Source organism: Boleophthalmus pectinirostris, unplaced genomic scaffold (assembly GCF_026225935.1).
Source record: "Boleophthalmus pectinirostris isolate CB_2022bp ecotype Guang Dong unplaced genomic scaffold, ASM2622593v1 HiC_scaffold_18, whole genome shotgun sequence".
In the NCBI taxonomy this organism is placed as follows: Eukaryota; Metazoa; Chordata; class Actinopteri; order Gobiiformes; family Gobiidae; genus Boleophthalmus; species Boleophthalmus pectinirostris.
In genome coordinates this window covers 2,641,561-2,665,858 of record NW_026571133.1, presented here as the reverse complement: position 1 = coordinate 2,665,858, position 24,298 = coordinate 2,641,561, and the positions used below count along the sequence as shown (strand labels likewise).

The 24,298-nt window shown below is 40.9% G+C and overlaps 1 protein-coding gene across 2 annotated transcripts in view; it reads right to left on the bottom strand.

Annotated features, from left to right (window-relative positions):
* Positions 1-228: 228 nt before the first annotated feature.
* The window catches only part of zgc:113263 (uncharacterized protein LOC503753 homolog), a 56,959-nt gene continuing 32,889 nt past the window's right edge, over positions 229-24,298 (bottom strand). Inside the window, exons 11-24 of one of the 2 annotated variants that reach the window (XM_055153472.1) lie at positions 23,473-23,701; positions 21,763-21,905; positions 21,298-21,389; positions 18,684-18,835; positions 15,818-15,984; positions 10,644-10,878; positions 10,451-10,557; positions 9,001-9,223; positions 8,748-8,887; positions 7,127-7,376; positions 5,348-5,505; positions 3,634-3,874; positions 1,653-1,753; positions 229-1,235 (exon numbers count right to left, since the gene is read on the bottom strand). In XM_055153472.1, coding sequence (XP_055009447.1) covers positions 1,222-1,235; positions 1,653-1,753; positions 3,634-3,874; positions 5,348-5,505; positions 7,127-7,376; positions 8,748-8,887; positions 9,001-9,223; positions 10,451-10,557; positions 10,644-10,878; positions 15,818-15,984; positions 18,684-18,835; positions 21,298-21,389; positions 21,763-21,905; positions 23,473-23,701 — 2,252 coding nt within the window. In that variant the 3' untranslated portion in view covers positions 229-1,221. The remainder of the gene's footprint in view (positions 1,236-1,652; positions 1,754-3,633; positions 3,875-5,347; positions 5,506-7,126; positions 7,377-8,747; positions 8,888-9,000; positions 9,224-10,450; positions 10,558-10,643; positions 10,879-15,817; positions 15,985-18,683; positions 18,836-21,297; positions 21,390-21,762; positions 21,906-23,472; positions 23,702-24,298) is intronic. The other variant, XM_055153473.1, reaches the window with a different exon arrangement.

Sequence of the window (24,298 nt, the reverse complement as noted above, 5' to 3'; positions counted from 1 at the left end):
ACATAATGAATGAATAAAAAAAAATGCACAAAGTAATATATATTTATTATTTTACTACAAAATAAATTGAAACAGCTTTAGTTATTTGCATACTTAACTTTACTTTTTCCTCTGCTAAGAATAAGAAACAAGCAAGTACAATAATATTATACACAGACAATAGCACCCCCAAGTGGTCGAGACTTGTAAACGCAATTGTAAATATTAAAACCCGCAAATTCAGGAAAGTTATAAACAGTGAAGCCTTTATTGGTCTTACAAAAGCATTGAGGACAATAACCATTCAGATAAAATGCTTCCTTTAGAGCAGGTAGTTCGAGTCAAGTCGATATAAAGAGAATTGTCAAGCAACTTTTAACCAGTGTTTCAAATGACAAATGAACAAATGTAAAAATCTGTGGCAGAGTTAAAACAAATCTGTTCGGAGACAGGATTTTGGCGTTCGGCTTGTAACTTTTCGGGCGGTAGAGCGACGGGGGGGGTGGGGGAAGCGGGCGTTCCGTTTTCCGTTTTCCTAGACGTTTGTAATGTCCCGCAGCGTGGCATTAAGCGCGCCTTGCATTTATTCAAGTACAGGTGTTTGTTTTTTTTTATTGCTGGAAAAAAATGACCTCGGACAAAAACACGCGGCGACTCGCGCCCTCCGCCGACGCGGCCTGTAACATAGCGGTAACCCAGTAGTGTCATAGATAGATGGACGGGCGCGTTTAATGCCACGCTGCGGGACATTCGGGGCCAAAACGGGCGACGGGCGCTCCGCTGGAAAAGCTACAAACCTTTTTTTTAAGCGACAAAGAATTACAAATATATATAGTTTGAACTTGTAGTAGTGATGTAACTGAAATGTTTGAGACCAGCTTAAAATATGAATAATAAATATAAATAATAATTAATTAAATAAAAAAGATAAAATTTGAATACTTGCACATAGAACACATTCCATTCTAAAATCATACAGTTAAAAATTAGGTACCAGGTTTCAAAATGCAGCCGGATGCTACAGGATATTGACACTCGTTTTTAGTAGGACGGACTCCGTTAGCTCACGTTTTCGTTGAAGTTAAGGCCAATTTTCGAACAGTACGCGTTTTTTAAAAAAAAGGCTAGAGCCGTGTGAACAAATAAAATGCATTGCAATTCTGTAAACAAGAAACTGATTTTTAGTATCTTCGAGGTTGAGGTTTCTGCGTCTTCTCTATGGCTGTGTGGTGATGAGATGTTTCAATAATCTGAAACTGAAACAAAAAAAAAAAATGAGTGAAAATTAGCAGATTCCAGATTCAAAGAGTTTTAAAATATTTACAGGGTTCCCACTTTAAATGGTTAATAGTTTATGGTTTATGTGTTTGCTGTGATTTTTATATGTACTAAATTTCTTAAAAACACTAAAATGAGTAGTTCTCTGGCATTTTGTTTGTTAAAAGCAGCTCACTGAAGTAAAAAGTTTGGAGACTCCTGCCCTAACCGCTCATTCACTACACAGTCCTGCACCATTTAGTGAAATATACAGTGTCTCAATCAGAGACATTTGACTCTGGAGTCTGGGTGAGAAAAGTCTAAAAGCTAAACTCCGGTAAAGTTTGATTTCTGTCATAGATGATGCTCAGATCAAATCATGGACTGATAATAATCACAGTTCTCGTCAGTCTCACCTCCTTCCTCGGCTACTGCCTCCTCCGTCGTAGAGTTCAGGTACTTGTTTCCGAACGCTCGCACCAGATGGTTGAAGTACTTCACATCCTGCTTTCCTCCTCTGAAAATACACAAACATCAAAAACACGTGAGGCACAATCCAGACTTTTCAGATACGATACCAATACCGATATTTTAGCTACAAGTATAAGGTGACACTCTAGTCCAGGAGGGTCAAACTCAAATTCACAGAGGCTAAAATTAAAAACTGGAACTAAATCATGGGCCAAATTAAATATTTATTGAAAAATCTGCATGTTTTCTCTTCTTTTGAGATAAGTAATGTTAAATCTAAAAAATGTTTAATAATAGTTTTGCTTAAACATTGACTCCAGAACAAACTTAATATAAAATAATAACATCAATTTTAAGTAAATAATGTCTCTATAGTCGATCTGTATCCGGCGGTCAGCTCTAATACATATTTGATAATTGATCTGAGTTTGACATATCTGGTCTAGTCTAATCAATATTAAATCGATATCAATGCAAGATCGAAAAGCATTTATTTCCATCAAATACAATTATCTTTGTTGGTGATTTCTAGGGAGGACTGTGTACCGTGTACTGGGACACTTCATCCAAACAATTCTCCAGTCACAGAGTAAATGGACACAGGAACAGATTTTGGAGCTTTTAATGTCCTGTCTTCAATCCTTTAGCTGATTGTTTGATTTTGTCTGAACGATCTTTTCATCTGGTATCTCTGTCATGCAGACTTAGGCTACGTTCAGACTGCAGGTCTTAACGCTCAATTCAGATTTTTTGTGTGAAATCCGATGTTTTTGCGAGGTCGTTCACATTTCCAATTAAATGTGACTTGTATGTGACTCCAGTGTGAACATTAAACGGCCCAAAAGTGTCCCACATGTGACACTGGAGACACGACGACGTCAACCGCAGCGAGCGTCTCTGTGTTTACTGAAGTTGTCCAAACATGGACGCAGCATCGAGCACCTGGAGATTTTAAAGTTCCTCTCGTACCGGAGCCAGAACATGAACAACTTACTTGTTTTAAGGAGGAGATTGAGAAGGAGAAGGACGAGGTTTTTGGTCGTGGTGTTTTGTGGGTTAGTGCATTGAAAGGAACGTGTGGATGTGGAGACGGAGCCAAGAGTGGTGAGTGGTGATGTGCTTCACTTCAGTGACACGGAGTTCATTAACAATTTTCGCCTACTTCAGCTCAGAATAGTGACGTTTGTGTCTTGTTGATAACGTGTAGGTGGATGAATGCACTTTGGTCGTTCACACTGAAGTCACATGTCAAAAGATCAGATATGTATCGGTTTTAGGAGCACATATCCAAGTGTCCTGGGTCACATTTGAAAAAATCAGATCATTAAAAGATCAGATACAGGAACATAGGGACCAAAAAAAAAACGGATTTGGGTCACTTCAGGCTGCAGTTTGAACGCAGCCTTAGACAGGTTAAAGGTAAAAATATTAAACTACAGCAGTTTGGCCACAAGTCACCATGGTAACAGTGACAACATAAACATTGTGCCTGTGAATGCCAGATGTAAATAAACAGTTACTGATCTAAATGTTTTACTGGGTAATTTAGAACAATCTCATTAACAAAATGGATCCAGTGACTTATTCATTCTTCAAATAACGACCGAAAAGTTGAAACTTTTACGAGACGTTCTGGAAAAACACCAGCCAGTAAAAAGCCTCATTACATCACCACCAGATATCGGCTCACTGATACCAGATCCATCCAACTTTCAGAGAACAGAGCGGAGCGTGTTGCCAATAACTCGCAAACGATGTACTTTCTTTGATTAACTTTGACACAGGCAATAAAAAACTTTCTAATAAGGCAAATTTAACTAGGGCTGTTTCTTTTTATGATTTAATGCCATAAAAATCAACTAACTACTCAACTAGTTTTGTTCGTAAACATTAGTCTCGTGTACTTTTGACAGGTGTAATACTCACTTGCGTCCGTCGATGGCGCTCTTGAAGCCCGCTCGGAGCCTCTTGATGCGGCTCTGACACTGGTCTGCGCTGCGCATGTACCCGTGACTCATCATGGCTCTGGAGATCTGCTCAAAGATGTGCTTGTTCTTAGTGTTTCCCTTCAGGTTCTGCTGCACGCCTTCGCTCGCCCAGATCTCCAGCAGAACTTTAGTCTCTTTGTCGCTCCAGATCACCTTCGTGCCGTCGCCAGTCCACACACCTAAACACACACACACACACACACGGGTCATTCACGGAAGATTTGAACTTTAGTCTGGTGCTGTTTAAGAAAATGTGAAGAAAAACTGAGTGATTTGCTTTAGTTTTATGGCGCTGCAGCTAATTTTGTACATAAATGTTCTTGCACTGGAAGCTGGACTGTTGCGATGTTTCAGTTTCAAACAAGAATCTTGAACTGATCTGAGTCCGAAGCATTTTCACTGAGTTCCATATAGTGTATATTTTTCAAAACAAAACCTTTTTTTCCCCAATAATTGTTAACCAAGGCTACGTTTACACTGAAACAAATCACTGTATCGGAAAAGATTTGCATCCAGACACGTCGTTTCTGTGTCCGCGAGTCTTCCCTATCCACACAGCTTTGAGCATATTTGTTTACGATTTACAGAAACGAAACTTAAAACCACATGCGCTGATGCGGTTCAGCTTCTGTCGGACTAAAGGACACGACTCAGTGGAATATGGCTGTTCTTTCTGTGACAGAGGGGTGTTCTGTTTGGCCAGGCTGGTGCCACCTAGTGCCTCCGCTCAATTTCATTTCTCTCCAGCAACTATGTCAGGAATCGGAATACACTAGACGGTTCGCAAAAACCCCGGAAGTGCGAGTTCGGGCACCAGCCAATCAGCGAAGAGCCATACATTCTGTGTTGGCAACGATTCCTTAGATCGAGGATTTAAAGCTGGAACAAAGAGAATGTTTGGTGAATTTTATCAAGGGGAAAGACGTTATTGTCCTTCTTCCTACGGGATTTGGGAAAAGCTTAATATACCAGTTAGTCCCCGTTAGTGGCGCATTACATACGTCACGACCAAATAACAGCGATTGGTTAAATGATAAAAAGTACCCGCCTACTGTCGAGCGAACGAATCCTAACGCTGCGAGGTCAGACGGTTTGTACGAAGTGAAACAAAGTAAAACCGGCTGATGAATCAGGCTAGTGTTCTGCTGATGGTGAGTCTGTTCTGTGTTTCTGTCGTGTTGGAGATGGTTCATGTTCAAGTTTTCAGAGATGATACGTCTGCAGGTCGCACACACAGACACACGTTTATATGAATGGACATATATTCTAGCCTCTTAGCGTTTTGGCTGTGAATTACTTCGCGGCGCATAAACGTACATCAGTGTATCAGCGTTTTCAGGCGTCCACACGGTGCCGGATCAGATCTGTACTCAGGTGAATTCGTGGGAGCTGGAGGCACCAGATCGTTCCGTCTCTGGAGCCGTTTTCAATCGGATTAGTGTGGACGAACACTGCATCCACAACGAAAACGACTCGAATATGAACTAGTGACGGATGTGTAAGAAATGGTAGATATGATCCTACAAATTAATTTATCCAGGAGCTTTGGAGCTTTGAATCTGGTCTCCATTATTAAAAATATCTCCAGATTTAGTCAGTTTCCATTTACATTAAGCCCCTTTTCTTTATTTTTGTTCTAAACCTGGGCTCACCTTTGTTTGGGTCTGGGTCCTCTATGAAGGACATGTCGGAGAAGGACAGATCTGGGAGGCTCATGTCAGGCAGGGGCACCTCCTCAAACGAAGCGTCGGCGGCTTTGGGCTGTTTCTGCAGAATCTCCTGCAGCTCCTTGTAGTACCTGAAGTCAGTCCTGATGGAAAACAAATAAGCAAATACTTTAATACTCAAAGCACTCATTTATTATGTTAGGATTAAGGAAATGTATTTACAGATGATATTTATACTAGATCAGGAGTGTCCAAACATTATGAAATGGAAACTTATTTGAAGCAGAGGACCACAGAGCCACAGCCAAGACAGTGAGTCATGTTGACAAACACCACACCACAAAGGGACAGTCTGGAATTCTGGACATGGGACCTCATTTCCTCGTGATCCAGAGTGTTGGAGACGTGTGGAGACGCTTTATTAAATATTCCATCCAGTTCTTGTATTTGCAGAGGTCAATATGTCAATGGCCATAGTTATCCTGCCACTAAAAACAGTCTTACCCACTCCACACTAGTGCCTCCACTCAATTTCATTTCTCTCCAGCAACTAGGTCAGGAATCAGAATACACTAGACGGTTTGTAAGAACCCCGGAGGTTGTAGACCGCGCACAAGCCAATCAACGAAGAGCTGTGAAGTCATGACGTCAAACTCAAGTGTCTGGGTCCCTTTTGTGGAACAACACAACAGTAAACAAAGCGTCGAGATGGATGTAGACGAAGACAGACATTCTGTGTTGGCAGCAATTCCTGAGATCGAGGATTTAAAGTTGGAACAAAGAGAATGTTTGGTGAATTTTATCAAGAGGAAAGACGTTATTGTCCTTCTTCCTACAGGATTTGGCGCGTTACATACATCATGACCAAACAGCAGCGACTGATTAAATAAAAAAAGCACCCGTCTACCGTCAAGTGAACGAATCCTAATGCTGCGAGGTCAGACGGTTTCCATGAAGTGAAACCGGCTGATGAATCGGACCAACTCCAGTGTAAATGTCTGTGTTGATAGAATAATTTTAGAAGTAAAACCAACAATTTGAAGGATTTATGTCTGAGCAGCAGCAGCGAGTTGTACTTCCTGATAGAAAGCTCGACAGCGGCGGACTGATATCACCTCGCATCTGTCTTACCGGCAAATTGGGGTAGGACTCTATACGTTTTTTTAACTTCATCCTACTCCTTTTGAGCACCAGGTCCCAAATATGTTCATGTACATATCACTATTTTTGTTACTGTTTTTGAATTTTGTTGTACAAATAAATAAATAAATGAAATGAACGGAGGTAAAACTCTGCGGTTGCTGAGAAAATAGTCCCTCAACATGCCATGATTCATGAGACGCAAGGTTACTTTTATTTCAAACATTCTATCAACACAGACATTCAAAAGGACATTCTGGCGTAAAAAATACAAGGAGTGGATGGAATATTTTTTTAAAAAGCGACTCTACACGTCTCCAACTCTCTGGTTCACTAGAAAATGAGGTCCTACGTCCAAAATTCTGGACTGTCCCTTTAAAGAAATATCTTGTATGTAGACCTCTTCAATAGGACAGTATGTTACTTCCCATTTTTAGACAAAAATAGATCAAAATTATACTGTAAAAATGTGTTCTGCATCAATATTCATGGGATTTAGAGATGATAGGGGAATAAAAGTCCTGCTGACATGACAATAAATCAACTCCTTAAAACAGCTACATGCAGTTCCTCTTATTACAAACCAAATCTAAGCAAAAACAAGAGCAGATGTTGTGGACTGACTTCTCGTGGTGGTATCCGGCTTTGAGGCGTTTGATGCGCGTGTAGCACTGGTCGGCGCTGCGCGTGAAGCCGTACTCGCCCAGGGCGGTGGAGATGTGGTCGTAAACGTGGCGGTTCTTCAAGGAGCCCTTCAGTGTCATCTGGATCCGGTCCTCGCCCCAGATCTTCAGCAGGAGGCGGGTCTCCTGGTCCGACCACGTGGCCTTCTTCCCCTGGTCTGACGTCAGCTGACTGGTGGAGGGCTGCTCGTCTACAACAAAAACACCAAACACATGTAAAGTAAGAAAATGTAAATGTAAAAGTAAAAGTAAGAAACTCTTTGTCGACTAAAGACGTGTCCGATGGATTGGTGGACTAAAACATTTGCCACGTTTACATCAGAGCTTTAATTCCAAATGAAAATAATTTAATTCTGAATAAAAATTTAATTCTGCTTTAAAAAAACCATGTAAACATTTAATTCCTAATGAAAATAATTACACAGAATTAAACTTCATTCCAAAGAAAGTGAGGGGTTTATTCCGATTTTAAAGCTAAAATAATTTATTCCTGGACCATGTAAAAGTTCAGCCTGATTCATCAGTTGGTTTCACTTTGTAGAAACCGTCTGACCTCGCATCATAAGATTTTGTTTGCTCGACGGTAGGCGGGTATTTTTTTTATTTAACCAATCGCTGCTGTTTGGTCATGACATATGTAATGCGCCAAATTCTGGTCAAATGCGCCGCTAACGGGGCTAACTGGTATATTAAGCTTTTCCCAAATCCCGTAGGAAGAAGGGCAATAACGTCTTTCCCCTTGATAAAATTCACCAAACATTTTCTTTGTTCCGACTTTAAATCCTCGATCTAAGGAATATTGCCAACACAGAATGTCTGTCTTCGTCTACATTCATCTGATTCCTGACCTCGTCACTGGAGAGAAACAAAAATTAAGTGGAGGCACTGGATACTAAACGTGACAGCCTACATACTAAACATTTATCTTATCTTAAAAATAATTCTGGTATTTCATGCTCGTTGTGTCTGACGCGATCCGGCTCCACCAGTCTTGGCTTCGGACTTTCATCCACGTCTCTTTGGATTTGTGAGCGGGATGCGGGAGTGGGCTGAGGTAGAACAGCCTCAGACTCAGTTTGTCTTCTTCCTCCCTTCTCCGACACTCTTCCCTTCTCCTCCTCGGCCGACAGACGTAAAGAATTCTCCAGTTGCTGAGCAGTTATCATCGGAACGACCACGAAAAAAGGTTGTGCCATGTTTGTGTGGCGTAATGACAAACCAAGATGATAGAAAAGCCGGTAGCAGCTGAAGTGTGCGATTTCTTCTGGTCAATGTAAATACCTTCGTGTGTCTGTCCAATCAGAACCCTTCCCCACCCCCAGACGCTGAGGGGAATTAAATAAAGACGATTTAACGTGTTTTCCATGTAAATCTCAATTCAGAACATTTAATTTGGAACAATTAATTCGGAATTAAAAAACATCATGTAAACGTGGCCAATCAGAAAACAGAATGAGCCTCACAGGAGTCTCAGAAGCGTGGGATCATTTTATATCTGATGGATAAGTTGTAACAAAATCAAACCAAAGTAAATGTAACCTCCTGTGTGTATTTGTACGTACAGACTTCCTGGTCCTTTTCCGCGTACACGTCCTGGTTGGAGTCGAAAGCCGCGGCGTCGGCGTCAGAATTGAAGCCCATACCTCCCAGAACCGGAGCCATGATGTGAAGGTACGGGAACACACTCCTACGGGAGCCTCCCCTGCGAACGGACAAGACATAATGCAGGAGAAGTGGACGGACGGCGAACCCCCACTGCACCCCTGATTCTAGAACATTCTGACAGTGTAATAACTTTTTTGTTCTGCCCCTCACCTGCAGTATCGCCTGTAGTTCTTCTTGAGTTTGGTGATGTGGTCGTGGCACTGCTCGGCCGTCTTGTGGAATCCCAGACCGGACATCTTATCTGAAATTTCGGCGTAAATACGTCCGTTTCGGAAAGAAGATTTGAGGTTCTGTTGGACGTCGTCAGCGGCCCAGATCTGGAGGAAGGCGATGGTCTCAGGCTCCGTCCACACAGTGCTCCCACTGTCGGCTACTGCAGCACAGACACAGACAGACAGACAAAGAGAGAGACAGGGGGGTTTAAAATGCACTGTGTTCGCTACCAAATTATGTTTTTTTTTTTTTATTCCTTCTTTTCTCTCTTTTCAATATAATAGTAAAAATCTGTATTTTATTTGGAAGATTAAGTTTAAGTCAATGTTTGATCCTTAAACAATATTTGCATATGTGTAAGTGTAATAATTGTCTTGGAAAATTAATAAACAAATAATATAAAAAAAAATAAAAAAATGCACTGTGTTTCTATGAGAAGTCTAATTAACAGTTTAAAAGAATTATAAATTAAACATGACAAAAATCCACAAAAGTTCCAATTGCTTTCTTACTTTTGAAAACTAATGTGAGGTTTTTTAAATTATTAAAGTGACAGAATGTAACTTGGACCAATCATACAAGTTCTTGTCAAGCTGGATCTCAAACAGTCAGACTGGATTATTTGATTTTTTTTTGTGTGAGATGTGAAAATTATCGATCTTTTGTCAGCTGAAGCTAAGCTGAGTGTTTTATTCAGAATCAGGATCAGGAACTTCTGGTCATTTACAAATGTTGTGTCCAGTTAATTTAAGTTTGTTTTTTTCTGATTCTCGCCGTGCGCTGTGGTCTGTATTGACTGTTCTAGTGACCAGCCCTGGACACTACTTTTGTGTGAATTGTGGGAAAGTTTTGAGTGCACTACTTTTTTCACTCACTGGACATTGGGACAGCACTAAAAATGGTGTGACCCCTAAGTAAGGAACTGAATGAATAATGCGATGTGAAGTGCTTGAAAGACACGATATAAATTCAAATCCAATTCATTATTATCATTTTTGTTTATACATTCAGTCCGTCTAATTAAATCACTTATAAACCAACTTAAAACCAACACTTACTATAAACTTGCAAATAAATACACTTTGCCTTACTCCTTAAACCTAAAATTGTCTCTAAATGCTCCTAAATTGCCCTTTTTTGTTGTGGCCGGTTAATCGTGGATCCCGTCCATTTCAATACAGAATTTGGGAAACGTTTGGCAACTTAAATATGACATAAAGTCGGTTCATTTGTGTAAAAATATTCAGTTTTCATGTGACCAACAAGTCAAACTGCACTGATTCTCTGTCCGTATTGAACATACAAAATAATACAACCCTAATCCTGGGTTCAGCACCTTCCGGAATGAGGTGAATATATTATTTGTGTGTTGATGTCTGTACTGCACCTGGACGATTCTCCGCCTCTTCGTCTTTCTCGTCAGGATCTTCAATCAAAGACTCCAGGATCGGCTCCAGCTGATCATAAAACCTGTAATCCACCACTTTGCCGGCCCTAAAAACACACAAAAATATACATAATTTAAAAAAAATGAAGCAGAAAAATCCAAACTCGACATAAACAGACAGAAAGACTCTTACTTCTTCCTTTCGTAGCACTGGTGGAAATTGTTCTTGAGCTCTTTGACTTTTAAGCAGCACTGGTTGTAGGTTTTGGAGAAGCCCAGCGACATCATTTTCTGTATGATATTCGAATACATCTGCCCGTTCTGAACTTCGCCCGTCAGAGATTTTTTCACTTCCTCCTCCGCCCAAATGTCGATTAGTGTCCGGACCTCCACGTCTGTCCAGAAACCGATCTCTGCGGACATCACATCTGAAAAAACAAAACAAAAACACAGACATCTGAATGTTATTTTAAAAAGAAACATTTTAAAAAGGTGCACTGTGTCACTTTTCCGGTGGAGGATCCGTTATTGCTTTGCAGTGTTTGGAGTAACGCGTTATAAAAGTAACAAATTACTGTAATGTGTTGCTTTTTGCTGTAACGCGGTAATGTTCGGCAGTACAGGGGAAAAATTTGTAATATTTTACTCGGTACAAATGTCAGTAACGTGCGCTACAATGCATTTTTAACCTGCATTGAAGTGGTGGGTTTTTTATTTTTCATGCAAATTTGCTAAAATCACCGCGATATCAGCAGCGAAATGCCGGAGACATGCCCGTGTAGACCGTCAGGTGACCGCGGGTGAAAGGACCGACGCAGAACTCCATGCACCACGAGGCTAAACACAGGTGATGCCCGATTGTGCTATGCAGACACTCAGGCGCTTCCAAGTTCTAGTCCAAGATTAGACCTGGTTCGGTCCTGGTTCAGGTCCTGGTTCAGGTCCTAGTTTAGACCTGGTTTGGTCCTGGTTTAGTCCTGGTTCAGTCCTAGTTTAGACCTGGTTCAGTCCTGAGTTTACTCCTGGTTCAGCTCTATTTCAGTTCTGGTTCAGTCCTGGTTTAGACCTGGTTTAGTCCTCAGTTTACTCCTGGTTCAGCTCTGTTTCAGCTCTGGTTTAGTCCTGGTTTGGTCCTGGTTTAGTCCTCAGTTCAGTCCTGGTTCAGTCCTGGTTCAGCTCTGGTTTAGACCTGGTTTAGTCCTCGTTCAGTCCTGGTTCAGCTCTATTTCAGTTCTGGTTCAGTCCTGGTTTAGACCTGGTTTAGTCCTCAGTTTACTCCTGGTTCAGCTCTGTTTCAGCTCTGGTTTAGTCCTGGTTTGGTCCTGGTTTAGCCCTCAGTTCAGTCCTGGTTCAGTCCTGGTTCAGTCCTGGTTCAGTCCTGGTTCAGTCCTGGTTCAGTCCTGGTTCAGTCCTGGTTCAGTCCTGGTTCAGACCTGGTTTAGTCCTCGTTCAGTCCTGGTTCAGCTCTATTTCAGTTCTGGTTCAGTCCTGGTTTAGACCTGTTTAGTCCTCAGTTTACTCCTGGTTCAGCTCTGTTTCAGCTCTGGTTTAGTCCTGGTTTGGTCCTGGTTTAGTCCTCAGTTCAGTCCTGGTTCAGTCCTGGTTCAGTCCTGGTTCAGTCCTGGTTCAGCTCTGGTTTAGACCTGGTTTAGACCTGGTTTAGTCCTCGTTCAGTCCTGGTTCAGCTCTATTTCAGTTCTGGTTCAGTCCTGGTTTAGACCTGGTTTGGTCATGGTTTAGACCTGGTTCAGACCTGGTTCAGACCTGATTTAGTCCTTGTTTAGTTCTTGTTCAGTCCGGGTTAAGCTCTGATTCAGTTTTGGTTTAGTCCTGGTTCAGTCCATATACGGCGCAGAAGTTCAGCAGGTATTTTGATGAGAGTAACTTAAAAATGCTGTAATAGTCGTGTAATATTTTACATTTTCAACACAGTAAAATTGTAATGTAACAAATCACTTTGAAATGACAGTAACATGTCATAAATAAATAAATAACACATCACAGTTTTAAAGTCACTTGCCCAACAGTGTTGGTCTGGTTTGGTCTCCACACGGTGAAACATTTCAGACAAAGCGAGTTACAGGTCAGATCAGTGGAGAGGCGACCCCGCTCACAAGCAGAACGTGCGCTAGAATGTTCCACAATAGGGCATTAAACTTGTCTTTCTCCCTGAAGATGGCACGAGGTCAAGTTACAGGTCAGATCTGTGGAAATGCAACTTATAATCTTTTTTTTTAAAGTATTTTTATTTTCGATGCCAAAACACTTGAATAAACCCGAGTGACTGAATAAACACAAATAGATACGTTTAATGCCCTACTGTGGAACATTACCCCCATTCCACGTTCCAACTCCACCAGAAAAGTTACATAGTGTGGCATTAAAGGTGCACTGTGTAGCTTTTCTGGTTTCCTTGGAGACGTTGGAATGTTTTACAATATGGCACTAAATCTATCTTCACGGAGACCAAACCAGACAGAGTTGCAGGTCAGATCTGTGGAGAGGCGACCGCACTCACAGTCAGAAAGCCTGTTTTTATTTGTATTTTTTGGATATTAAATCATTTGTCATTGAATAAATGTAAAGTAGAGCTGTGTAATGTCACACTGTGGAACATTCCAGGCAGAGCGAGGTCATCTCCATTAGAGGTGTAATGGTGCGTGTATTTGTGCTAAACTGTTTGAGTACAGGACGTTCAGTTTGGCTCTGGGCCGTGCATGGGTGAGTTTGCGCAATTTGTGTGTGTTTACATTCCACCACGACATGTGCAGCTACATGGAGACTCTTTAATATCACGAGGAACTGGTCACGTCGCTCTGAACCGCGTGAATCCTCGCAAAACAACGGTCATCGCTCCGTGTTCCTCACTTGCCTTTCGCCGGCACGGAATCTCCACTCCACCCCCAGATCTGCACTTACTGCTTTTTTAGTTTACTTTTGGAAAGGTTTTGTTTACCGTTTACAACACAGGTGTCAAACATACGGCCCGGGGGCCAGATCCGGCCCTCCAAGACCTTTAATGTGGCCCTCGGCTGATTTTCTACTAGAATATTTTAATTCTATTTTCTATTAAAATATTGTTAATTTTCTGTGGTGTTTATCACAGCAGCGTCTCCAGCGTCTCTGTACGTGGCCCCTCCCACCAGAGCAGCACAAATGAAGACTTGTCTCTTTCCAAACGCTCTTAAAGGACGATCGTTTTGACTGTTGACCGTGACACCCTCATCAGAAAAATGTCCAACATGAGAAAAGTGGAGCCGAGTGCAGGATTTTACAAGAAAAATTGACTTATTCATATTTGCATACAAGTTAATGTTAAAACATTGTGTTGAAATTGCATTTTTCTTAAAGTTTCAGGTTGTTCATAATATTATAATATTTTGTAAAAGAAAGAGTTCATCAATTAAAAAAGATTTCTGTAATAGATTTGTGTTTCTCTGCACAAATATTTGAACTTATTGTTATTTTTGGGGTTTATAAGTTTTCTGATCCGGCCCCTTTAGGATCAAAATAGGTTGGATACGGCCCCCGGACCAAAATGAGTTTGACACCCCTGGTTTACAAGGAATTTATTTTTTATAATATTTCATACCTTTGTTGCTTATTTGAGAATATTTTATTTATTGTATTTTCCGGGCTATGAGGCGCTCTGGATTATAAAGCGCACTGTCATTGAATGGTCTATTTTTGAACTTTTTTTTCCACAAATAAACCGCACCGGACTTTAAACGAAACAACAGTTAGATGGGTCAGTGGTTCAGTAGTTTACTGAAGTCGTGCTGGGACACCTGAGTGGATTCGTGTATGGGGAGCTCTGGATTGCGGGGCGCAGTCGTTTTTTGATGGGGTTAGAGGCTTAAGAGCGCGTCTAATAGCCCGGAAAATACGGTAACTTATTAGTATTACCAAGCAGCACCTTGCATTTATTTTATTTTCCCGTTTGTATAACGTTAAGACAAATTGTTGGTTTAATAAACACACAAATAAACAACGAGCAAATGGTTTTACATTTTGTTCCCATACTGGACCGAAAATGAACCGAAAAACCGAGGTACTTTTGTGAACCGTTACACCCCTAATATCCACAGAAACAAGCAGGTGACGGACCCCAACCAAAAAGTTATGAGTGCAGTTTTAAGTTGTATGTTTTATTTATTTTTTTTTTGGTATTTATGATTTGGTTTGGTGGAATAATACTTGTGATGCAAATATTTATCATAGTTTTACATAAGTCAAGTCTCAGTTTGTGGGAAAAAAAAGTTATAAAATACTGTTTATATTACGTACGAGGAGTACATTTTTCTGCCAGTTTAAACTTTCATTTAACCTTGTTCTGATTATGGTCGCTAAGTAACAGTTATTATGGTTGCTAAGTAACAGTTATTATGTTGCTAAGTAACAGTTATGGAAATACTTCTACTTATGTCAAGTATTATTATGTTAAGTGTGTTTTATTGAAATGAGCACAGTATAAAAAGGACCATACTGAAATGTAACTATTAATGTTTAAAAAGTAGATTTTCTTTAACTTTTAATCATGTTATAAAGGTCACAAAGGTTTTCAGTGTAAACAAAGTTCTACCACTCACAAAAACAACCCCACCTGTAACTTGGTCTAGTTTGGTCTCCGTAAAGATACAAAGGTTTAATGCCACACTGTGAAACATTCAAGACAAAGCGATAACATCTCCATGGAAGAAAAGCATTGATGGACTAACCAGGTCTAAACCAGGACTAAAACAGGACTAAACCAGGTCTAAACCAGGACTAAACCAGGTCTAAACCAGGACTAAACCAGGACTAAACCAGGACTAAAATCAGGTCTAAACCAGGACTGAACCAGCACTAAACCAGGTCTAAACCAGGACTAAACCAGGACTAAAACCAGGACTAAACCAGGACTAAATCAGGACTAATCAAGGACTAAACCAGGACTGAACCAGGACTGAACCAGGTCTAAACCAAGTCTAAACCAAGTCTAAATCAGGACTAAATCAGGACTAAATCAGACTAAACCAGGACTAAACCAGGACTGAACCAGGACTGAACCAGGTCTAAACCAAGTCTAAACCAAGTCTAAACCAAGTCTAAATCAGGACTAAATCAGGACTAAACCAGGACTAAATCAGGACTGAACCAGGACTGAACCAGGACTGAACCAGGACTGAACCAGGTCTGAACCAGGTCTGAACCAGGACTAAACCAGGACTAAACCAGGTCTAAACCAGGTCTAAACCAGGTCTAAACCAGGTCTAAACCAGGAGTCAAAGTTACGAAAGAAAAGCACTGACGGACGCTCCACCAGAAAAAAGTTCAACAATGCCGCTTTAAAAAATAAATTATAAAAAAAACCCCAAAAAACCTTACCTATTTCAGGCACTGAGTTGCTGTTGGAGTCCTCGGAGATCTCCATGGCGTCTGTGACTTTGGTGGAGGGAGTTGAGGGAGTTGAAGAGGTTGACGGTTGGCTGCCCAGGATCTTCTCCAGGATGTTATAAAATTTAAAATCCGACTTGACTCCTCCTTTATCCATTCTGAAATACAACATGTAAATCTGTAAATCTACTGAAAATGTGGATTTAAATTGATCTACTCTGTTAAAAGCAAAGTAAGTCCAAAAACAGTGATTAAAAAAGCCTTTGTTTTACACAGACTCAAAAATCTTGCTTTACAATTTCATACAATCACCACCAATGACTCTCATATATTCACAGACAGACTAAAGGACGTGTAGGAGTGTGCAAAAATATTGAAATACTGATATATCATATAGTTTAATGAGACGATACAGTATCGATATCGTGGGCTACTGAGTATATGTTTTTGGTATATTTTACTTATTTAGTTACAGAGCTACAGTTTTGTTGCTTGTTTAGTGGAAGGAAACATATTTATGCAACATATTTGACACAGTTTTGATGATTAAAATGTTTGTGTTTCATATGAATTTCACACAGGAAGTGGTTTAACAGAAACTTTCAGTATCACAGACATGATTTAGCCTTTATTTTACGACTGTATTGAACTGATTTGAAATATAAATCGTACCGTATTCAGTGTTTCCCTCACATAGACCAATCTGTGGCGCGGCACCACAGAATGAAAACCTAGTACTACAAATAGATTTTTTTTTTTTTCAATGCCACTGATTCGCCAGCTCAGTAAAAATCAGTAATGTTTTTTTACTCAAACTGATGCCGAATCATGTTATTAACATTAACGCCTTTAATACTCACCTACAGAACATAAAACATAGACTACGACACATAAACCAGGACTAAACCAGGTCTAAACCAGGTCTGAACCAGGTCTGAACCAGGTCTGAACCAGGTCTGAACCAGGACTGAACCAGGACTGAACCAGGACTGAACCAGGACTGAACCAGGACTAAAAAAGGTCTAAACCAGGTCTAAACCAGGTCTAACCCAGGACTGAACCAGGTCTAACCCAGGTCTGAACCAGGTCTAAACCAGGTCTGAACCAGGTCTAAACCAGGTCTAAACCAGGTCTAAACCAGGTCTAACCCAGGTCTAACCCAGGTCTAACCCAGGTCTAAACCAGGACTGAACCAGGACTGAACCAGGACTGAACCAGGACTGAACCAGGACTGAACCAGGACTGAACCAGGACTAAAAAAGGTCTAAACCAGGTCTAAACCCAGGTCTAAACCAGGACTGAACCAGGTCTAAACCAGGTCTAAACCAGGTCTGAACCAGGTCTAAACCAGGTCTAAACCAGGTCTAAACCAGGTCTAAAACCAGGTCTAACCAGGACTGAACCAGGACTGAACCAGGTCAGGTCTAACCCAGGTCTAACCCAGGTCTAAACCCAGGTCTAAACCAGGACTGAACCAAGACTAAACCAGGACTGAACCAAGACTAAACTAAGACTGAACCAGGACTGAACCAGGACTGAACCAGGACTGAACCAGGACTACAACAGGTCTAAACAAGGTCTGAACCAGGACTAAAACTGGTTTAAACCAGGTCTAAACCAGGTCTAAACCAGGTCTAAACCAGGACTATAACTAAGACTAAAACAGGACTGAACCAGGACTAAAAAACGTCTAAAAACAGGTCTAAACAAGGTCTGAACCAGGACTGAAAAAGGACTGAACCAGGACTAAACTAAGACTAAAACAGGACCAAACCAGGACCGAACCAGGTCTAAACCAGGTCTAACCAGGACTGAACCAGGACTGAACCAGGACTGAACCAGGACTGAACCAGGACTGAAAAAGGTCTACAACAGGTCTAACAAGGTCTGAACCAGGACTAAAACTGGTTTAAACCAGGTCTAAACCAGGACTATAACTAAGACTAAAACAGGACTGAACCAGGACTAAAAAACGTCTAAAAACAGGTCTAAACAAGGTCTGAACCAGGACTGAAAAAGGACTGAACCAGGACTAAACTAAGACTAAAACAGGACCAAACCAGGACCGAACCAGGTCTAAACCAGGTCTAAACCAGGACTGAACCAGGACTGAACCAGGACTGAACCAGGACTAAAAAAGGTCTACAACAGGTCTAAACAAGGTCTGAACCAGGACTAAAACTGGTTTAAACCAGGTCTAAACCAGGTCTAAACCAGGACTATAACTAAGACTAAAACAGGACTGAACCAGGACTAAAAAACGTCTAAAAACAGGTCTAAACAAGGTCTGAACCAGGACTGAAAAAGGACTGAACCAGGACTAAACTAAGACTAAACCAGGACCAAACCAGGACTGAACCAGGAAACCAGGACTGAACCAGGACTGAACCAGGACTAAAAAAGGTCTACAACAGGTCTAAACAAGGTCTGAACCAGGACTAAAACTGGTCTAAACCAGGACTATAACTAAGACTAAAACAGGACTGAACCAGGACTAAAAAACGTCTAAAAACAGGTCTAAACAAGGTCTGAACCAGGACTGAAAAAGGACTGAACCAGGACTAAACTAAGACTAAAACAGGACCAAACCAGGACTGAAACAGGACTGAAACAGGTCTAAACCAGGTCTAAACCAGGGCTAAACCAGAACTAAAACAGGTCTAAATTAGGACCAAAAGTTATGAAAAGTCCTCATCAACTCATTTCAGTGAATAATTAAGATACTAGGAACGGTTAAGGAATCATTTTGGACCTCTGCGAACATTTCAACATTTCATTTCTGCTTTTCACATTTTTAAGACAAGTCAAAAAAACCACAACCGAATACATTATTAAAAAAAAACTCAGAGTCTCTTACTTCTCCTGACAGTTTCGATACAGCGCTTTAAGGCGTTTGATTCGGGTGTAGCACTGATCCGCGCTGCGTCGGTAACCACAGGCCGCCAACTTCTCCGCGATCTCGTTATAAACAGGAGAGTTATGAGGGAAGCGCTTTAAGTCCTGTTGAACCTGAAAGAGGCAAAGAAAAACAAGCAATTAGCACTGGGAGAAACAAAGAGCTGCTTTCATTTTGGTTTGTGTTTTTATTTAGGCGATTTGACCAATGAAACAATTACATAAAGTTTTGTTTTGTGCATCTGCGTTACGTTAAAAGTCAGTGTTGGTTTAGTTTAATATGTACATTCTTTTCTGGAGTCATCACATTATTGAAATTTTTCTGAGTGTTCACACCCACGCAGGTTTTGACAAGGAAAATTACCGAAGGACTGAAGGAGTTATTTTAAAATTCATTGTTCTTTGTCTTCCAAATGCAAAAGTTACTCTAAGAATCCACCGCTCAACTCACACATGTCATGGAGGCGTTTTTAGGTTTGATCAGGTTTCTCTAGTTCTGTAAAAAACCGAGGGTGGGACGAGACAGAATTTTCACGAAACGAGGCAAGACACGAGATCGAGATGAGACGAGACTTTGAAATAATTTACAATAATCTGATCTGGTCCAGTGAGGTTTATTTGGTCTTTCAATAATTTATGTTAGTAGTTTCTTCTTTTTTCAGACCAAGAGTTTGTCTGACCGGACACGTCACAACAACATCACGTGACTCTAAGGAAGACCACTAATGAGCAGTCGAAACTGTCAGGTATGAAAACAAACTCTTGGTCTGAAAAAAAAAAAAAGAACCTAATAACATAATCTGATTTACTTATAAAAATTTCCAAATTAAGTCATTTTCAACATGTGCTTTTAATGACTTAAATGCTTTAAACCAGGGGTGTCTCATCAACCGGCCTCCAAGACCTTTAATCTGGCCCTCGGCTGATTTTCTACTAAAATATTTTAATTATATTTTCTATTAAAATATTGGTAATTTTCTGCGGTGTTTATCACAGCAGCGTCTCCAGCGTCTCTGTACGTGGCCCCTCCCACCAGAGCAGCACAAATGAAGACTTGTCTCTTTCCAAACGCTCTTAAAGGACGATCGTTTTGACTGTCGACCGTGACACCCTCAACAGAAAAATGACAAACATGAGAAAAGTGGAGCCGAGTGCAGGATTTTCCAAGAAAAAATTACTTATTTTCATTTGCATACAAGTTCATGTTAAAACATTGTGTTGAAATTGCATTTTTTTTTTAAGTTGATCATAATAATATAATATTTTGTAAAAGAAAGAGTTCATCAATTAAAAAAGATTTCTGTAATAGATTTGCGTTTCTCTGCACAAATATTTGAACTTATTGCTATTTCTGAAGTATATATGCCATTTTTTTTTTTTCCCCAGCCCCTTTGGGATCAAAGTAGGTTGGATACGGCCCCCGGACCAAAATGAGTTTGACACCCCTGGTTTAAACACATAGGCCTATTTAAACACCTGTGTAAATCCCCACATCCATCACTACTGACTATTGCAACACTCATTATAGAGGCGCTTCTCTCCTCTATGACTTTTAACTGAGTGAATTATGGATGAAAAAGTCCTACATATCTCTTTGTGGATCTTTGTCAAACAATGTTTAAGTGTGGGAAACACCGCATGCTCCGCGCTGTTTGTGGGCATAAACTGTACAAAAGAAGTGGACTAAGCGAGTGTGACGTCACCCACAGAGTTCAGCACCGCTCAAATGAAACTAGCATGTTCACAGTTACAGGAGCGAATCTGGAGTCGGACGGAAAAAAATAGCGAAAAATCATCAATCAGGATCATGTGTCGTAGGTTAATACAAACATTTTAAGACCAAAATGACGAGGCTCACTGCAGCAGTTACAGAGAGAGGAGCCAAAAGATCCTAATGTAAGTCAATTGGAGCCGGAGCCAAAAGGAGCCGGAAGAACCTCCTGGTGAACTTCCTATTTGGCACACGGCGGCTATGTCCACTCATATATATGGTCTATGTTTGCGGGTGAATTTGTTTTAATTTTTTTTGTTTAGTTTATTTGTTTATTTATCAGGGACAAAGCACATAAAACACTGAGCTACAGAAAGAAGTCATACGTTTGCGTCAGGTTAAAGCAAGTCCCTGGACAGGTTGATGTCATAAATGGCAAACATGCCAATAAAATAAAATGTGTTCATTCATTCATAAGTAAAACTAGTCCCATTCAATCTCAAATTATTTAGACACGCATATATTTCATTATAGTTTTTCGTGATCTTTTTGTACAAACTTTAGTACTGATTATTTGCCTCAATATTGGTCCAATCACTACAAAATAAAAACTGGAACAAAGTTTAAAGTGTTCTCTGTCCGTCTCTGCGAATATGTGAACTTTTTTAGCTACAGCTGCTCAAAGATATGCAACTCCAGAGCTTGCATCTTGCTCTTTCATGCCCGTGTCAGATCTAAAGCCCGGGATAAATCTCGAGGTGATTTGATCTCGTCTCATCCCTTAATCTACTGTAGTTACCGGGTTATCTGATTTTGACTGGCCGGCGATGAAACGATCAGGATCCGTTTCTAGAACATAAAATACCTGTGGATCGCCCCAGATCTCCAGCAGCAGAACAGTCTCTTTGTCCAACCAAGTCACTTTTTTCCTTTCTTCCTGAAGATTGAAAACAGCATCTGAGGAAACAAGACACAAAATTAATGTTAAATTGAACTTTTTCATATGAAAGTGGAAGAAATCTGCTCTCACTCTCACACAAGATCTAAACTCTTCACTGAGACCATTAAAGTTTGATTCTGTTATCTGATGTCCAGCTCCTGAAGCCTCCCTCAGGTTTACTCCTTCATTTCGTGTTTTTTTTTTTTCCGAGATACCCACTTAATATGACACATTTGAGTGACAGCTAAAAAATGGAGAACCGAGGAGAGGAATCAAGGAGAAGGAAACGAGGAAAGTGGAGTGGAGAGTGGCTTCCTCTTTTCCGCATCACTTGAGAAAAACACAAAACAAAAACTAAAACACAGTGTATATAGAGTGTGCGGTCTGTACCCAGGTCTTGGTTGAAGTAGGCAGACAGGTCGTCGTCCTGAAGCTCCTCCAGGGCCCGGTCCACCTCGTCCTCCAGTGAGTGGTCCCTGGGCATAAACCGGGCGAGCTCGGAGAACACGCGATCCTGCCCCCCGCCGACACAACTGCAGCAGACAGAGAAAAGCTTAATTAGTCCAAAAAACTTTATATCAAAAGTGTCTCTATTACGCAGTTTTCTGATCTCTGTTATAATGTTGTTTCCTCCTCTGTCATCGAAACAGCCTAAACAGGACCATGTGCTGTTTAAATCCATTTACTGTAGACGCTGTGGAAGACAATGGCCAACTTGTACTACAAATTATAGAAAATTTTAACTTTATAGAGCTAATTTTATCTTTAAAATGTCCACTATAACACCAAACTCACTCTTCTGGGCTTTAAATGTTAATGTTTGCAGCACAGTTTTGAGTACAGCTAGGACTGAACGAAGAAATAAAAAAATGAGAATTGCGATTTTTCTGGCAGATATTGTGATTTCGATTTCATCCACGATTTTTTTCAAATCAAGTTTCAGAGCACATGAACATCTGAAAACATCATAGAAACTTGCATCATAGACCTGCACCAGTGATTTGACTCTAGACCGTTTGCCACATTTGTTTACGTTTTACAGAAACGAAACATAAAACCTCATGACTCAAACTATAAGCACTGAAAAAACAGCTCGCTCCTTGTGGCTGATGCGGGTCAGCTTCTGTCGGACTAAAGGACACAACTCAGTGGAATATGAGGATGTGCTGATGATGGTGAGTCTGTTCTGTGCTTCTGTCGTGTTGGAGATGGTTCATGTTAAACTTTACACGAACGCCAGGTTTAAATCCTCACCTCCTCGCATTGTGGTGGTGAATTACTTCGTGGCACATTGACCTCGATGCAGATCCATGAATCAAAAACGACGGTGACAGGGTGCACTGAGTCAACGTAGAACTAAACTTTGCTCTTATAATTGGGCTTTAGGGGCGCTGCAAAAAATGCTAGCCAGGCTGGCGCCACTTAGTGCCTCCGCTCAATTTAATTTCTCTCCAGTGACTAGGTCAGGAATCAAAATACAACAGATGGTTCGCAAAAACCCCGGGAGTGCAAGTTTGGGCACCAGCCAATCAGTGAAGAGCCATACATTCTGTGTTGGCAACAATTACTGAGATTGAGGATTTAAAGCTGGAACAAAGAGAATGTTTGGTGAATTTTATCAAGGGGAACAAAACGAAAACAAACTAAATCTAACACTGCGAGGTCAGACGGTTTCTACAAAGTGGAACTGTCTGATGAATCAGGCTAAAAAAACACTGCTTTGATGCTCCCAAAATCATGTCTGAGATTGCGATTTTCGGTCCAAAACAATACATCGCTCAGCCCTAAGTACAGCTACCTTTTAAAGTTTTGTTTAGTACAGATTGGCAATTCAAAGGCTGAAATTATCCAAATGATTCTAGTGAAGGTGTGTGGAGTTTAAAAACACTGCAGAGGACTTCCTGTATCACCACATGACATCACAATGTGGAAGTGTTTTCAGTTTGAGATAAGAACTCAGCCTAAATCTGCAGCGTTTGTGTGTTAAACATGTGTGAAAGAAACAAAACACAACTCCAGGTCTGTTTGTGATGAGGAAACAAGATTATAACAGATCAGAAAATTGCATAATATAGTCCCTTTAAAAGCCCCATTACTCACTTGTTGTCGTAGTTTTGCCTAAATCTGGACTTGAGTCTCTTCATTCTGGTCTGGCACTGGTCCGGCGTCCTCACGTATCCCAGAGCGGCCATCTTTTTGGAGACGATGTTGAACAGCTGAGCTCCGCGGTGCCCCCCTCTGGACCCGACCTGGTGCTTGTTCTCCCCCCAGATGTTGATCAGGGCCAGGGTCTCCGAGTCGGACCAGGCGGCGCGAGCACTGGAAGAAACTGCAGACAAAAGTGTAAATCAGGGGTCACCAAACTTTTTTTCTCCGGGGGCCACATTATCGCTCCTGACTGTGATGGGGGCCGGGGTCGGGTCGGTCGTATAACAGAATTGTACGACCTTGATGACGTAGATTATATTCTTTGAAAACCGCCACACTTTCTTTACATATCCGACAAACTGCACGCTCCTTACACTGAACAAAAAAAATAATCAGACGTCCACTGTTCTTTGAAAACTCGTCACACTCTGTCAACTTTTCGTATTTTAGCACGAATAATTTTGCTGTCCTTAACTGAACTCGAGTTTGTCAGGTGATGAAAATTCAGTGGCAAATGTAAATATGTCATATAATTATTTAAATATAAATACTTCATATAAAGATAATTTTTAATTGAAAAAAAAGAATAGGCCATGACAACTTTTGGGGATTGCGTCATAGGGCCAGTTCAAGTGGTGAGGGGTAGAAGGGCTGGGGGGGGGGGGGAGTCGACCCGCGGGCTTTAGACCCCGTTTACATTCAAACGAATCTGCGTATCAGAAACGATCTGCGTCCAGACACGTCGTTTCTGTGTCTGCAGTCCTTCCCTATCCAAACA